Source organism: Coturnix japonica, chromosome 14 (genome assembly GCF_054131305.1).
Source record: "Coturnix japonica strain WE chromosome 14, WE-NBRP24, whole genome shotgun sequence".
NCBI classification, from domain to species: Eukaryota; Metazoa; Chordata; class Aves; order Galliformes; family Phasianidae; genus Coturnix; species Coturnix japonica.
The window spans coordinates 1,174,432-1,191,602 of NC_140676.1; the positions used below are offsets into that span (position 1 = coordinate 1,174,432).

The window sequence follows — 17,171 nt, forward strand, 5'->3', positions numbered from 1 at the left end:
GTGGGCTTAAGGTCAGACAGTGCATTCGTGATTTTCACTAGCTCCCATGCTAGCAGAGAAAGCACCCTGCCAAGTCACCGGGTGTTACTTATTTCAGTGTGTAGATAAACAATGTGCTTCCCTGCTACTAATGTTACGGCTGAGTATCTTTGAACATAAACATTCCAACCCTTGAAAGAACCCACCTCAGCTCCAAGCACCTCCCAAGAGCAGGAACCCTCTCTGGCATGGAAGAGATCACCTGAAAAGTGTGGAACTTTGCAAGAGCTTCTGGACAGGAGATCTTACAATTTGCTGCTGTACTTCTGCTTTCAGCTCACGTGAAAACTGAGTGCACCCAAACCATTCAGCTCTGCTCCGAACTCCACAGATGAAGGAGCGCAAAGAACACCAGTACAACCACCCAGGTTGGAAGGATGTTCCATATGGCCCAGCCCAACCACCAACTTGCCCAACCGAATGCCATCACACAGTGTCACATTCACACACCACCTAAAAGCCAACAGGGACAGGGGCTCCACCAGTCCCAGGCTGCCCACATCAGCGCCTGCCCACCCTCTCCAGGAGGGAATTCTTCCCGGAATCCAATCCGATCCTCCCCTGCTGCAACCTGAGACCATTTCCTCACATCCTACCCCTTGTCACCTGAGAAGAGAGACTGACACCTCCTCAGCTGTAGCCTCCTGGCTGCCAGTAACAACAAGCAATCCAAGCAGACAATTTTAATATAATACCCACACATTAAAAGTTCTGTTTTGTTGGTTGGTTGTTTTTTAACTTTGACTTTGGAGTTTTGGAGCGTTTGTATTTTGCAGTGGAGTAAAGGCAGCAACCTGCTAGTGCAGCAAAGGGGAAGATATGCTGCAAGAAGGCAGCCACAGCCCTCCATCCACAGCCCTCCATCATGTCTATGCTGGGTTTGATTTAAAGGCACTCACATTTTTATCTTAATCCATAACAAAAGTTTTATCGCTCTCAAGAGATCGTACCCACTAGGTGAGCTATATTAGGACTTCTGCTATTAAATAAGGCTGCTGACAATAGTAATCTTCATTCCAGTTCTTGGAGACTTGAAGGGTTTTTTTCAGCCACGCTCAGACTTAATTGTCCCCGGTGTATTTATCCTTGCAGATGGGAATTACTTTTACAGAGCTACGCACTAGCATAATTTTCATGACAAGTAATTGCAGAAATACTAGTTTAGACGATCCCTGGATACAAAACAATATGCCTCAAGACTAACAGCTTACACCTAGGGCTAAAAAGGAAGACAATTACTTTCAGCTATTTGGGAGAGGGTCACTGCCAGACAAATTTCCTTCTTATTAACAGCGTTCTTATCCTTAACTAAAGCCTTTCAGCTGGCAGACAAGAGAGAATTCCTACGCCATACACTTCAGTGGAGCCCACGCCGGCTGCAAACACAGCTGTCCCAAGAGCTGGTAAACACACCATGTCCTATTACAGCCCCAAGCTGGTTACAGCACAAGGCTACATCAGTAAAAATCAAAATATAACTTGTACAGCATTCAGTAGTAGCCTGAAAGATTGTCTCTTGGTTTCTAAAGCATTGAGACATCACAACGTTTGGAAGCAGCATCACTGGGCAATCATTGATTCCTAAGTACAGCAATCTTCAGTTTAGAAAAAAAGAAAAGAATACACACATTTTTACATTTGCAATTACAACACAAAAGCAATGGTGACATCAACAATGTCACTGATTTGAGATTTACAGACAGGGAGTCCGCTAAATAAGGGCTAAATGCTCTTGTTTTTCAGCTGAACATCAGAGAATCAAGCTCTGGTTAGTTTCCTAATATCTCCATTATCTGCCTGAAGCACACGTAGCTTTGGGAAGTCAACCCAGAAGGGCAGCAGGAGAAGAATGTACCTGGAATTCAATGAATGCACTCACACTGCAGTGAGGATGGAGAGGCGGCTTCCATGAGAAGCTTAGAGAAGCTCTGAGCAGCAAAGCACACAACAATTCCATGACTTACATTCTCACTTTTAGTTCTGATGTTTGCTTGCAGCAGTTATTTAAATCTCTACTGCATCAGCAGATGTCGGTTCTTCTCATGCTATAGCTAACTTAAGCATCACTTGATTAAAATGAATTAATGCCATAATACATGCCTGCTTTCCTCCAAGGTTTTTTTTTTTTAAAAAAAAACAACAACTTTCCTATTTCTTTACATTACAAAACTGCAAAGTTCTGCTCTATTCTGCACATGCTGTAAATTAGCACCAAGTACTGACAAGTTAGTTGTCCACTGTAAATAAATGAAGTTTTCCTACTTAGCTCGCTTGATATAACACTTCAGGATATGAAATTATACAAACAGATGCTCAACACATTCTCCAATAGGCTGCTGTTTTGTTTGAGTCTTTCTCCCTCAATGTGCTCGTTTTCCTAGGATGCAATGCAAGATACAGGCTGAGTCATCGCTGACATCACCGACATCCAGAAAAGTCTTAACGATCATATTAAACTTGGGTAACAGTTTGAAAACTATGGAACAGCAGGATGAAGCCAGCATCTAATCGATCCTCCCTTCCCTTGGAAGTAACCAATTATGCCCTGAGAGAAGGAAAACTAAACAGCTGGAATAATCTGTCCACAATTCTCATTAACGTAAAAAAACAAAGAAAAAAACTAAGATAGCATCTTCTGTTAGACTTTACAGCAGCCCTCCTTAGGAAGCTCCATCCTGAAAAACACATTGTGAACAGCACTGAGGAAGAGCTGCAGGACCCACACACAGCGATGGGCAGCAGCTGCTGGCCTTGCTCAGGTGGGGCCATGGCCACCCCACCCCTGGCATTGTGAACCACTCACCAGTAGCACCAGTACCTCATAGGATGCATGGAAGCGTTTGGTACTGCTTTCATCTGGAACCATCTGAGCATAAAAACAACAACAGTCAATAAATCCAACTAGAGGAAAAAGTAGAAAGGGAGGAAGTGCTGGAGGAAGGAAGAATGGAAGGAAGGGAGAAGAACAGGAAAATTGAGAGATCAGATTAAATATCACGTATGGGAAACACTTGTGATTTATCATTAGAATATCACCCTTGCCCAAAGGGGAAACGGAACCCAAATGAAATAGATCTCCTCACAATAAATACCTATGAAATACTCAGGCCAAATACCCTATTCCCTTGTAATAGTGGTCCACTGAGAATAATGATTTATCACTGCTAACAAGTATTGTTAATTGTTATGGCAGAAATGAGCACGTGTCAATAAGCAGAAAAGCAAATAGTCCATCAAGCAATCACGCTGCCAGCCTTGTCGTTTGGGGTTGTTCTTTTCCTCCCTTTCACATCACCATTCCTCCAAGCACCAGGTGAGATGCATCACACAACAGGAACCATCTCAGCAGACCTGCAGAGTCCACCTAACACAGCAGGAAGCCTCCAGCTCACACATCAGCGTTCTCAGAGCACAGATTAATGGAAATTCACCTCTACTTTGACAAAGCGCTGATCTCAAGCATGTCTGAGTGAGGGGAAGAAGGCAGCAATTGGGAACAGTTCAGTGGGATGCAACTACTTATGCTCACCATAGGAACACACAGGGCTATACATGAAACTAAATCAGTAAGGGTAAGATAGGTAAGAGTAAAACCACTCTTACCTATCCTAACTGTACAGGTGCATTACATATGGAATTATTTATAACATGCAACAACATGACATGGAATTTATATTTACATCAGATATTGAGACACCTCTATTTTAAAGTGTCATTTATTATGGGAGATGAGAAGTTAGTACTTGGGTAAAAAATATCAATGTCAAAGGTGGGTGAACATGTAGCCAACAGCCACAAGGAGAGGAAGCAGACCTTCCTGCTTTTCTTCAGCACTCAAAAGCAGATAAAGACATCAGTTCCAATGACACCAGCCAGTGACAGCATATAGAGATGTATCCAGGCTGCCACAAAGTGATCCTAAAACCACACTCCTGCTACACCCCTGAGACTTAGGGCTGCTTGGTTCTCCCAATCCTTCCAGTGTCGCCTACAATAGACAAACATATTTTCACATCTATTAAGTGCATCGTGTTACCTGCAGGCTCAAAGACAAGCAGGCAGTGCTTAAGAACGCATTAGTTAGCAATGATTAATCCCAGGACAAAACACTCAGCAGTGTTAGAAAGCTAAGAATACATCCTCTATGCAATATTTTCCTGGCCCACATACAGCACAGACAGAAACACCCTTTCCAAAGCCAGCCTAAGGATACACACCGAGGAACCTTGCTCAGTGCAAAGGGACATTTCATGCCATGTGCCATCAGCACCATCCGCTGCCACTGGATTATTCTCAGAGTCAAAATAATGCTGGATTAGTTTAATCTATTCACACAATAACCCCCTGCCCTGCATGGAAACAAACTGCCTGATGGAATGAAGGGGGTTTTTTTGTTGTTTTTTTCTTTTTTTTTCTCCAAACAAGCCAAGTTTTAGCCACACCTATGATTTAAAATACATTGTAACTCTGCAAGTAAACTCCAGAAACATACTGCGTTTGACTTGGCTTTCTCCATAAAAGAGCTGCCTAAGAAAACTTTGATAGCACAGTTCAAACTTCCATGGAAACCCAGACCAAGTGAGAACAGAGACGCTCTGCCTTTCTGCAGCAGCACCCACAGACAGCTCTCCTTGCTCCCCATGGAGCACAGGGGGCGATGCTGCAGCCACTGCCCCATTTATTTAATCTTCAGTGGCCGAACCACTGCCCCACCTCATTAACAGCACTCATCCAAATCCCGCTCTCAAGAGGAATTTGCATATATACAAGCCTTCTGTAGCTCATTAATGTCATCCGCATGACTCTCACTTGCTCATGAATTTATACTCTGTTTGTCCCTTTTCACACACACAGACCAAAGGCATTAAGGGAAAAAAAAGATTTAGGATCTCCTGACAAAAGCAGGATTTTCTGGGTTTCAGCCCAGCACTTTACAATGAAGTGTCTTCATCTCTCTGTCTCCTGGTAGGCTCACTAAATAACACGGGGCTTCTTCCCAGGTAAGGATGCTGTAAGCTGTGCATTATTTCCCCATCTCGGTTCAGCCTGGATCCCAAAAGCACCAAAAACCCTCTTTCAAGAAAAAAAATCCAACCAGAGGCACTGAGGAGCAAAGCAGCCCATGCAGTTAATCCACTAACACGGAGCTCAAGTCCTTTACTAAGCTATGAGAATGTAGGCTGAAAAACAAAGCTGCCTTAAAAAAAAACCAAAACTGTTCTAATTAACTGAACATAGGCAACAAGTTTCAACACATCTCTGCTTCCCCTTCAAACAGCTGGGCACCTCCTCGGTTGTACCTATGGTTAAAAACAACTGAGTAGCACAGGTCGAAAGAAACTCTGGAATCCCAGTCCACACACACCAGCTGGGTATTCTTACAGCTTTTTCGTGTTTTTAAACAGGCCAGAGATTCCTAGCTTGCTATTCAAAGTTCTATTACGATCTCATCCAAGTTAAAACAATAGAGGATGGTCACGCATGGAGTTCTGCAGGGGCCCACGCTGGCACACACAGCTTAACCTGCCTGGTAGTGACCTAGAAAACAAAGTGATCAGCTGTGACAAAGTTGCTGACAATAGAACTTGGTCTTAAGGATGAAGGCACACTGAGGAAGACCTCAGGAGACTGAGTGCCAGAGCAATTCAACACATGTAAACGTAACGTGATGCCTATGGAGACAGATGGACTGAGCTCGGCATAAGCAGCAATGGGCTCTGAACGACCTTTCCCACCCCCAGAGCTGCTTCTGGCCCCTCGATAAACAGACGCATGGAAACATCGGCTCAGTCCCAGTCAAACACACAAGTTACTGTTAGAAATCATTTAAAAAGAAATAGAGAATATGATAAACCGTTACTTGCTATATTAATCCCTGGTTCACCCACATATCAAAGTGTAGATGGCTTCGGTTGCCTCATCTTAAAAATACATAAATGTTAGAAGTGACAAGGTTCACAAAAGGGTGACAGAAGTCATTGGGCAAAAGCTCAGACTTTTCAGCCTTGAAAACAGAGGATGGACACAACAGCAGCCCATAGAACCATGTGCAGCATGAGCAGTGGACAGGGATCAGCTGTTCAGTGTCTGTAGTGACAAATAAGAGCCATCAGTGCATGAAGCTGGACAGAACCAGCCTCCAAACAAAATGAGAAGGGCCTCCGTGCAGCAAGCAGCAGAACAACAGCAATTCCCATCACAGTGCTGGGAACAGAAGCAGAACAGGCATGCTCAGGAGCAACCTGTGTGAGCACTGGGGAAGGACTCATCCCAGCTCACCCAGCAGGGTCAGAGCTGAACAGAGCTCTGCAGGGAGGTGGGACTTATCTCCCATATCTGCCCCTTGTTGGTCTTCCCCATACATTCACTTCTGGAAGCTGGAAGGAAACACAACGGAGCTAAATGTACCCCTGGTCTCATGCTCTTCAACACGCGTTTGGAGCACATCTCTATTTTTAGCCATTTCCTCAGAACTCCAAGTGACATTGTCAAGAGCTCTCATAAAAATGGTACCTCTCAACTGAAAGGGTCGGATCCCAACAGCAAAGGGGGAAAAGTGAAAATGACGGACTGCATGAAAACCTGGGCGCGCTCCCTTTAGAAAACCATTATCTGAAGCACTTGTAATTCAAACTGACAACTGTTCTGATTCTTGATTAAAAAAATTTGAAGCCCTGCCATCAAGTGGCCTCGGCAGATTCCCTGCTGAGATACTGCTAAGTCAACGTGGAACCTAAGGAAAAGAACAGCTTTGTTTCCGTACCGCTGCTGAAGTTTCTACATGTTGCATTTCAGTGCGATGTATTTATAGGTGTGCCAACAACTCCATAGATAGCCCGAGCACAGCCGCCCCTAACTGATTTTCCAATAAGCTGAAAATCTACACAAATACTTGGCCTCTTTGAAAGGCTCTTATTTTGCACCAGGGAAACGAGATACAACATCTGCACAGAAGTGAGATCATTTTGTCAAGGGAGACTCAAGAAACACTATAAGGAATGGATATATCAGAAACTATTCCCATCCACGCAACGTTTTTACAACTCACTTTTGCAGCTCAGATTCCAGATCTTTACCTGTACCAAAGGCATTCCATCCCTACCGGATCTGACTTCTACTTAGGTGTTTAAAAACAAACAAATAAAGAGCTGCACCCCTGCTGAATTGCCAAGCAAAACCAGGTTTGCTGCTGTTCCCATCCTACCTCCTACCCTGCCTGCTAACTGATGGCTTCCAGTTGAAAAGCTGATCGGCTGCTTTATTAAGCACAAACCCTGGTGTACCTGCCTATGAATACTATCCCTCTGTCGTCACCTTTGCCTGCAGACTGTGATTCAGCTCCAGCCCAGCACGGATTCTGAGACCATTTACTATGTGTCTGCACATATGGGTTACAGCAACAAAGGATGCACCTCCGTAAAGTGAGGGAGCAGGAAGGAGAAGGTGCTCAGCTTTCAGCCAGCTTTACAACCATGTATTTAATTGGAGTGGGTTTGGAGGAAAGAGCAGGGGAGCTTCATATAGCAGCTTTCAGAATAGACAAGAACCTTCCTGAGCCTGCTGGTGAAGAGATGCCCAGCTCCTGCCGGCCACCTGCCACCACCTCCAACAGGAGACTGGCCACTTTTGAAGTCCAGCTCTTTGAAGCAACACATCTTTTCCAGAAGTATCACTGGATGGTCTCAGCATTCAGCTGTGCGTGTTCCTGAGGCTGGTAACGATCTGGTCCTACATTTCCACTACACGCACAAGAGGACAGGGCCAGGCTTATCAAAGGGGTACACAGCAGGGAGCAAGACAAAGAGAACAAGCTGAGACAAAAGGTTAGGACTGGATATTAAGAAAAACTGTTTCCACCACAGGACGGTTAAGCAGTGAAAGAGACTGCCCACAGAGGTTACACATCTCCATCGCCAAGGGTTTAAAGGCTAGATGGGATAAAGCGCTACCTAACCTGTTCCGACCTCACAGCTGAACCCACTCTGAACAGGAGATGGACTGGGGACTTCTGGGCAGCCACTCAACCTGAAGTACCATATAATCTACGGTTGGGATCAAGGAGGCAAGTAAGCATCAAACTGAAAGCAACACTTAAGAAAAGCTAAAAGGAGAATGTTTCTGAACTCTCCGCTTGATGAATTTAGTATGACAGATCAGACCCACGCTGGAAACTAGGAAAGAGCACTCTTTGTATACGTTAAAAACATGTAAAACATGGTGAAGGAAACATCTACAGAGATAAAGAGCTGCTTCACAGCTTACTGCTCTGGAAAAGCAGCTGGTTGTGTATCAGCCCCAGAGCAGGGCAAAGACTAAAACCCTCCTTTTCTTACTCTGTCTTGCTGTTAAAACAGACCTCTAGGATGGAATGTGGCAACTGAAGCACTGCCTGCAGCCCGTGCAGCTCAGGTGGAAGCAGAACTCATACACAGCTAATAGCACACATCCAGGAAGCTCATTACCATTTCCTAAACAAAACCAGGGAACTTTGCTACAGAGCAACCTTCAGTGATGAGCATAAATGAGTAACACCATCTCTGCATGCTAAGCAAACTCCAGCATATCCACTGAGTCTTTGCCACACAGCTTCACGCTCTATTTGTGTCAAGTAGGGGCCTGAAGATGCTCCTTTTCCATTACTTATCATGTCACTTCCTGTATAAGCTTCTCATATAGTTTCCTATAAAGGTCAAGCTTAGGTTGACCCTCGGGTAGTTACATACTAGCTTTCCATTTCTTTCATGCTAGATAAGCCCAGCAATACTCACCTTCTGCTAGTTCCCACTCTCCTTTAATTTCAGGATACAGTGCTTGCCTATGGAGTGCTCTGGTATCCTTTAGTACATGCTAATATAACAGCAGGGATGCAGCACCCCTAACACCATCAGGAGACTAAGATTAAGCAAAAAGCTGAGAAATTCCTAAATCAAACATGGGAGCACCAGCAAAAGAAGAGAAATGACAACAGAAAGTCCTGTAGCACAGTGAACAGAGCAACAGCATTGCCTTACCTGCTAGGGAACTTAGGCAAGATTAGAATAAAGCTGGCTAAGTTGGTATGGCCCATCCTACGCATCCCTAACTCCATATATCCTCATCTTCAAAGGTTCGAGATCCTTTACTTTTTGCTGTAGCCCTAAAGTTTCTCATTTGCCCCCAAACAGCCATATATTTGGCAGTGACTTACAGCTGTTCAAAACAGCTTTGACAGCACCAAGTTAAGTTACAGAAATAAACACCCTTCTGTAAGCTACTAGAGGTTCCTTTCTTCTCCTCACACCCCCCACCATTTTTACTAGCAAAAGAATCTGCTCTTAAGCAGCGCATTTAATTTCACCAACAGACGACCATTGAAGGCACTACCTGCAATTTTTGCATTGTAAAATCCAATTACTCTCATTTCAAAAAGCCCAAACCAACACTCGGAGCACGTCCTACCTTACACAGAGCTGGAATAGCAACACAGCAATGGGACAAGCAGTACCTGGGCTTGACTGACAGGACTCCAAAGCTGCCAAGCACGTGCCCCAGCAGCCACCCAAACAATGTTTTCCTTTTTCACTCCCTCTAAGAACAGGACAAACTTTTCTCCTTTCTATGCTACCCAGAGGTGAAGTTCCTGCTTACCAAGGACAGTATGAGCTAACTGCAGAACGCACACAGTACGTATCGACAGCTTTGTAAACACAGAACCACGTTTGTATTCTTCACTCCTGGCTTTCTCTAGATTTTAATTTACTTTTACTGAAGGCCATAGAGCCGGGCCTCCCACTAGAAAGGAGCACCTGTAGCATCTCACATCTAAACAGAATTTTCTCAAGTGGAAGCACAGCAGCAAAAGTAAACAGTGGATGCTGAGACAACTCAATGTTGCAAGCAGAAAGAGGCCAAAGGGCCAAACGCCAACATCACCCCATAAGAGAAAAGCTGCAAGTGGTCCATTTCCCAGCCATGAACCCTTTGGGACAACAGATAATACAGAAGTTCATAAGGTACCTGTTGAACACACTGGGTCACAGCAAGGCAGGGAGCTACCCCAAATTCAGCTGTTTCAGATGAGACTCCTGTGCCAATGGGGCTCAGCCCCTACCCAAGCATCCCTGCCAGCACAAGGTTACAGATGTGGCCCCACGCAGCAGCAAGGTGCTGGCAGCCGTGGACAGGGCTGGGTACCTCCAAACAGTTACAGGCAGCACTCGAGCCTCGAGTGTTTACAAGTTCTGTTTTGTTTTCCCCTGTAACAGCACTAAGGAGAAAAATGATCAAATGCCGACTTCTCCAAGAACAGATTACAGGAAATAAAACCCGCCATGCCAAACACATTAGTGACAAGTCCGCACTTATCTCAGCGCTCTGCATAAGCACAGGTCAGACTATAAACCATATCCATCATCTCCAGCCCCATAAATAACTTCGCTATCTGAAGAAATCTTAACTGCCCCGATCCAGCTCCAAGGGATGCTTTTAAGTATCCCTCGTGCACTTGATCCATAGCAGTTCCCATCAGCCGCACTGAGCACTCTCCTGCCCAGCTGATGCTTGGCTTGATGCTACTGGAGAATACAGCTACATTAGGTGCTTCTGCCCCCACCCATCTCTTCCCATCTGAGCTTTTTAACTGCGATTGCTAAATCTCTAGTAACCAAAACAGAGATACTTGGAGCAACTGGCGGTTATCCGCTCCCCCTTCTCACAAGTGGCAATAAATACAAACTTCATTTGCACAGCCCACAAACTCTTCCAGGATGGCCCCTGGCGTCTGGGAGGGGTTTTTACTGGAAATGTGCTGACACTGTATTTACGTGTACACAACAAGCAATCTGTCCTTATCGGCAATAAAGAAGTGCTACGGATTGGGATTCTGACAGCTCAACAGTGATGCTCAGCTGCCAGTTCTATCCATCTGATATCTGCAATGCCAATGCTGGGGAGAAAAGGCTGAGCAGCGATACCCAGACCAGGCTACAGCTAAAAAGACAGCGATACTGACACACACCGATTTATTGGCATGAAAATAACGTAATCCAGGACTCACTTCACAATGAAAAGTGGATTATATTGCCTTTAATCACAGAAACACGCAACCCCAGCAACTTATAAAAGGATTAAGCAAAAATAGCTCCTAATACAGAGGAGTAAAATTCTAATTGAATACCAGAATAGGTAGCTTATGCTTATTAGCATCGACAACGCAACTTAACAACCACATTTCCACACCAGAGATCCATTTGTCACTGATAGCAGCACCACCTGAAAGCCGTGCTGCCAGCCTCTCTCCCCCAACCCCCAAAGAAATCTGTATTTAGGGGAGGGGTATTTCCCCACTGCGTGGTTTTTAATGGCTTGTTTTCATCACCATTGTGTGGAAATGCTATTATGAATTTTCATTCAAACTCTTGGCTCACTTTTTTTTTTTTTTTTTATAATGGTATAAATTGTGTCTAACAAGAAACACACCAGGGATCTCTTCAATCCCCAAAGGCACTTTCTTAAAAGGAGAGAGAACAAAGGAGAAAACCTCCCAGCATGTGCTTACCAAACCAGCTTCTTAGGACAGTATCAAGAATGACAATACTAGAACATAAGCTTTTCTTTTTCATTCTTTGATCCATGTATAATTGAATTGATTATTGCAAATTGTGTAATGATTTCCAAAAGACCCGAGTAGAAGGCAAAGATCACAACAACCTAATAACCAATTTCAAGAGATGTAAGAAATATTGAAGGAAAGATTTAATCACTCAAGTATACTCCTTCCAATTAGAAAGAGCTTTAAATAGCTTACCTTGAGATAAATTACAGTCTGTATGCAATTATACAGGAATAGTAATTAAGATGGGGAAAATTCACGTTATGTCTCAACCTCCAGAGTTAGGGAGGTAATCTGCCAAGCAGACTTCCCAGTTACCTTGTTTCACCAACAGAAATGAAAACATATTGCTTCAATTCATCCAGAACCCGGAGAGTACCAAAGAATTCAGTAACCTTACAAGGCTACGATCTGCAAAGTAAGTTTGATCTTATCTGATTATTTTTCTTTCAATAGGACAAACATTCTCTAATGGGGCACAAGGCTGAAATGCTCTTGATGGCGGTAAGAAAATACATCACAGGAAACGTTATTTCATGACTTAACGTTAAGTGAAAAATTACAGCAAGCAAGATCCGTTGTTTCTCTTAAGGAAGAGAGACCTTTTATTTTACCTGGGGCATCTGACAGTACCCCATGCCGTATCACATTCCCAGTTTAAATGTGTGTATGTTCCCCACATATAACCCCATGGTTCTTTGCACAGGAAGGAAAGAAAGTTTTAGAGAAAGAAAAACTCCGACGAACTTCACCGTGCACGGGCAAGACAGATAGTGCGAATTATTACATTTGATTTTAGCTTTAAAGGTCACTAGATCTGAAATCAATGCCACTTCCTAATTAATCAGAGGAGAAACGTGGAAAAATTCCACCTCAGAAAATCATAATAATGAAAAGAACTCTGTGTTCATTCCCCAAATAGCAGAGTCTCGGTCACAAACCCTCCCTTAGTTTTCTTTCAACTTTACAAAAGCAGCAAACATAAAAGCTTGCTTTCTGGAGATGTGCATCCGCATGAAAACATCCCCTGCACCAAACCTGGCAGAGCTTCTTTCTGTTCGCCTCCCTTTTTCATGGACCACTCACCTTATCCAATACCCAACAACAGAGCCAGACCACTCCTGGAAAGCCCAGGACATGATAGATATGACCCTGAGCAGAACTTTCATGCTTCTGAGTTTCCCTCTCCCTCCCAGAGAGGAGCATCCACCCACATCTTATTTTTTTGTATGGCCTAGAGAGAAAAAAAGCAGTCAGACCTCTCCATCTCAAAGCCTTCGAAGCATGAATGTATGAAGTTATTGGGTTTTTCTTCCATGAACTGCCAAACCCTCACAGCCCCCCAGACCAGCCAACTCCTCACAGACTGCAGTGCCCATCCCACGGTCCCAGCCTACAAGTCCCACTAAATATCCCAAGCAGAAAAGTGAAACTGAAAATAAACCAGTGGGATTGACATTTACCCTTCAGGTCCCTGAGGCAGCAACAGTGCTTTAAAGAACAAAAAAATCATAATTTCTCAGCACTGGTTCTCAAGGAGCAGCTTTCAGACAGGGATCGATGAAGAAGTCAGGGATGACAAGTGGGCACAAATACATTTCTGCATGAGCTGAGGCTGTAACACTGCAGGCAACAGGACAGGGTGTTCGGTGGGCAGATCTCAAAGCTCTCAGGATCAACACATGGCCAGTTTTCATAGGGAAAACACAGGGACCACCACCCTGCTATCTCAATACACAGCATAAAAACCTTAACTCCCTTACTGCTCTCAATTAGATGCTTATGAAGGCATCACCACGTGCACCCAGCCCAGCACCAACAGATCTATAACCAGGTGCCAGCACGCACTTGCCATGCCGAGATTAACAGAAGTTTTAAGGCTGGAATCAAACCTCAATCCTTCAACTCATCACATGGAAGGATAATTTGGGGAGAAACAAACAACCTTGAGGGCAACACAGCTCAAGCAAGATGGCTCAAAAACAAAGGACAGCGGGGGAACTGGGGAGAACAGGGGCCTGGCAGGCACAGAGCCCAGACTCTGGGGCACACACACAGTGCTTGCACTATTGGCCCCTAAAAAAGAAAGCACAGGAAACTGCTGTGTGCAGAAAACTGAGGGCTCCTCGGAAAGACAAGTTTCCCTGGTCACGCTCCGTAATTCTCAAGTTTCTGTCATATTTGATGCACTTCTGATCCGTACGGCTCTCGTGATGTGAAGTGCAAAGCGTGGAAGTGAAGCCCTCCTGCTAAGAGCCCTGTGACAGCCGCAGCCAAACTCTCAAAGTTTCCAGCTCGCAGCCACACTCAGCCCACACCCCCAGCTCGCCAACGCGAAACCATCTCAAAGTTCCGTCGGTTTTTGCTTTAATTTCTCAGCACGGACTCCCTGACACCCCCCTTCCCCCCCCAGCCCATGACGGCCGCATCCCGCTGGGCCTCAGCTCAGCACCACACCGCAACCCGGCGGGGTCCACGAGGAGTTAAGGGAGAAATAACTTCTCTGACAGAGGGGAGGGCCGGGGTGTGTGTGTGGGGGGGGGGGGGGGGGGGGCTGCCAACGCCTCGTAACGGCCCCCGTGGCCGAGCGGGGGGGGGCCCGGCTGCCTGTCAGCCCCGGACGGAGCCGTGTCACCGGGCTCGGCCCCGGCCCCGAGCGGAGCGCTCCGCACCCGCCCCCAACATCTCAGGGCGGCTCGACCGCTGCCCCCCCCCCCTTCCCCGTGCTGCTCCCCACGCCTGGGGGGGCACTGCCCGGCGGGGAGAGCTCCGCTCCGCTGCCCGCCCCGCTCCGTCCCTCAGCCCCCAGAGCGAGGCGGCCCCGCGCAGTCACCGCTCCGCAGCTCGCTTCGCCCCGTAGCGCTGAGCGGAGCGCGGCCCCGAGCGGCGTCGCGGAGGGAATTGGAGCTGCGCTTTACCTTTAGTTCCGCACTGTCCGCCATCTTGCAACTCCGGGCGCAGGCGCAGTGAACCCCGCCGGGACACCGCCCCCCCCCGCCGCCCCCTCCCGCCCGCACGCAGCGCGCAGCGTTTGAATCGCGGCGCCATTTTGTCCCTCCCCTGCGCTCCCTCGGGGCCGTGTCTCCTTCCACACGCCGGGCTGGGGGATCCCGCATTTCTTCCTCCGTCCGCATTTAGAGCTGCGGGAGCGTTTCCCAGCCCCGAGCATGAAAAGTTTCCTTCCATCGTTCCGCAAAGGGAACGGGGCGCTGTGGGAGCCCTGCTCGGCGGGGCTGTGAGGGGGGAACGCGGGGCCCTCCCGGGGGGAGCTGTGGACACGCATTCCTGCAGCAATAAATTGGTTAAAAACTGGAATTTGTGACTCTGCTGCTTATTCTTTCTAATTACCCATCGCTGTCACACTTTTTTTTTTCCACTTGGCCTTTACCTCCTGCGCGAGGGGTGGAAAAATGGTCTCGGGCAGAAGGTCAATACTGTACATCCTTTTAAGTGAGACCAAATTTGCCCGTTTTCCGCAGCTTCCATAAAATTAATCATCATCCATTCAGAAAGCACTTACATTATCTGTGTTGCGAGATATAAAAGCATTAATGCCTCCACTCTGCAGATGGAGGGAAGCATGCTTGAGGCCACGCAGGGAATCGATGGTAAAGAGATTACTACTGGTGATTATTTCTGAATTATAATTTATGTCTCCCATCTGACCTGGATAGTTAGCCACAACTTAAAATTAGGCACTTTCCATTGAGGGGAAAATGTGACGGCGGTATCAAATATCTCCTACTAAGTAGCATTTTGATACCATCCTGTTAGTGGTGAGAATATACATGAAGCCGTGTTTTCTGAACAGCAGAAAGCGACCCCGGTCCTTCACAAACATTTTGTTTCCAGATGTTCCAGCCAGAAGCATTTCCCAGCTCGGTCTCAAGGCCAGCATGGCAGATAACATGAGGAGCATCCCTTGACTCCCCTGTGGCACCCTGCTCCATCCTCCAGCTCATGGGCACATCCCATTTCTCCTGCAGGTGCACCAAACGTCCACTGCTCTCATTGATTTCTCTTACCATTTGGCACTGGCATAACGAATGAACCACTCAGAAAATGAGCAATTAAAGAAGGCTGATAAGTAGCAGATACTCTGGCTTAGTACTGCGTGCAATGAAGAGTCTGAAGGCTGGTTTGGGGAGGGGGCAGGGTGCTAGGCAAGATGTCTAAAAAAGCAAAAGTCAGATGACTACCCCGTACACCCACACGTACCATAATTAGCCGATCTATTTCAGCCGTCTGTACCAGCCCATGTTAGAATATTTCATTTTGACTGATTGAATGTGTTTAATAAACATAATCTTCACGTGATCTATTGGTTTGTGCCTCACATAAAGAATTTGACAAAAAGATGGATGATCACGTGAAGGCGAATCCTCATTTGCTTTCTTTCCCCCTCTGAAGGAAGCTTGCTGCTCAGCAAACAGTTTTTCCTCTACTTCTTCACTTCCTACCAAATTCAGTGGGATGTGGACATGTGCTTAAGTGCTTTGCTAAATCATGCCGTAGTGCTATCAAACCTGACACGTGGCCATAAACCACAGTGTCCTCTTTCAAAACTTGCTCTAAATAAAATAGGCTGGGTATGTCTTTGGATACATTAAAATAAAGAAGCGAGCTAAATGAGAGGATACCGACAACTCCATTCAACATGGTTCTCCCTAAACACTATTTTTTACAGTTCTAGCACAGACCCTCCATTTTTCTGCTTAGACTTTTGATAATCACTTTCTGTGTTATTTTAACGTGCTATATACTTTAGCTTGAAGGAGGAACTTAACGTGAAAAACAATCTGTGCTTCTATTTTTAGCCAATTATTTACATGTAATGAAATTTTGCTCCTCTCTGCTCCTGAGACTTAAATGAGGGCTTCTTCGCCAAGAAAAGGCTTTGTCAACAGGCAGTAATTTTTGGAGCTGCTCCCAATTGCTCCAGTCCTGCTGCAGTTCTGTGGGTGATAGCAGAGCTCAGACCCTCGCAGTCCTGTGGCCTCAGAAGGGCTCAGCCCACTAGCAGAGCACCTGGGCTGTACCTCCAGAACAGCCTCCCAGCTGCAGTAAGCTCTTTGCCTAAGCAAAACACTGCAGTATTTTTGTTTTTCTTAACCCATCCCCCAACAAAGGAGGAGAAGAGATTAAAAATGAAGATGGAGGGTTTTCCTTAAACTTTCAAAGCTTTGGTATTTTCAGTTCCCCCTTTTCTTTTTGGCTGGATTGCAATAAAGTCAGTGACTGCCAGAATCCACCTTCCACCCCAATTTCTTCCCTTTTCCTATTCTATAACCTTCCACAAAACATACCATGTCAAATCACTCACTTTCTGAGCACCGTGTTCCGGCGCAATAACGTTTTTATACAGATAGGCAGTTTTTCTCCGGACATGTTGTTTTCATTAGCCTGAGTCTCCAGGACCTTCCTCTTTTTCTAACAGTGCAGTCTTGCTCTCTGCTCCAAGTTGTGGAGGTTGCGTTTTTATCCTGAATTTTAAGCCATCGAAAGAGAGGTTCTAAATGTCTCTTTTTCTTGATATTAAAAG

At 45.8% G+C, this 17,171-nt stretch overlaps 1 protein-coding gene across 5 annotated transcripts in view; it reads right to left on the reverse strand.

Annotated features, from left to right (window-relative positions):
• The window catches only part of PIAS1 (protein inhibitor of activated STAT 1), a 51,245-nt gene extending 36,306 nt beyond the window's left edge, over nucleotides 1–14,939 (reverse strand). For 3 of the 5 annotated variants that reach the window (XM_085515192.1, XM_015873384.2, XM_015873383.3), the window contains exon 1: nucleotides 14,548–14,586. In XM_085515192.1, the coding sequence (XP_085371318.1) occupies nucleotides 14,548–14,571 (24 nt within the window). In that variant the 5' untranslated portion in view covers nucleotides 14,572–14,586. Of the gene's footprint in view, nucleotides 1–12,715 lie in introns of all 5 variants that reach the window. The other 2 variants (XM_032446769.2, XM_085515191.1) reach the window with 2 other exon arrangements.
• Nucleotides 14,940–17,171: the final 2,232 nt, after the last annotated feature.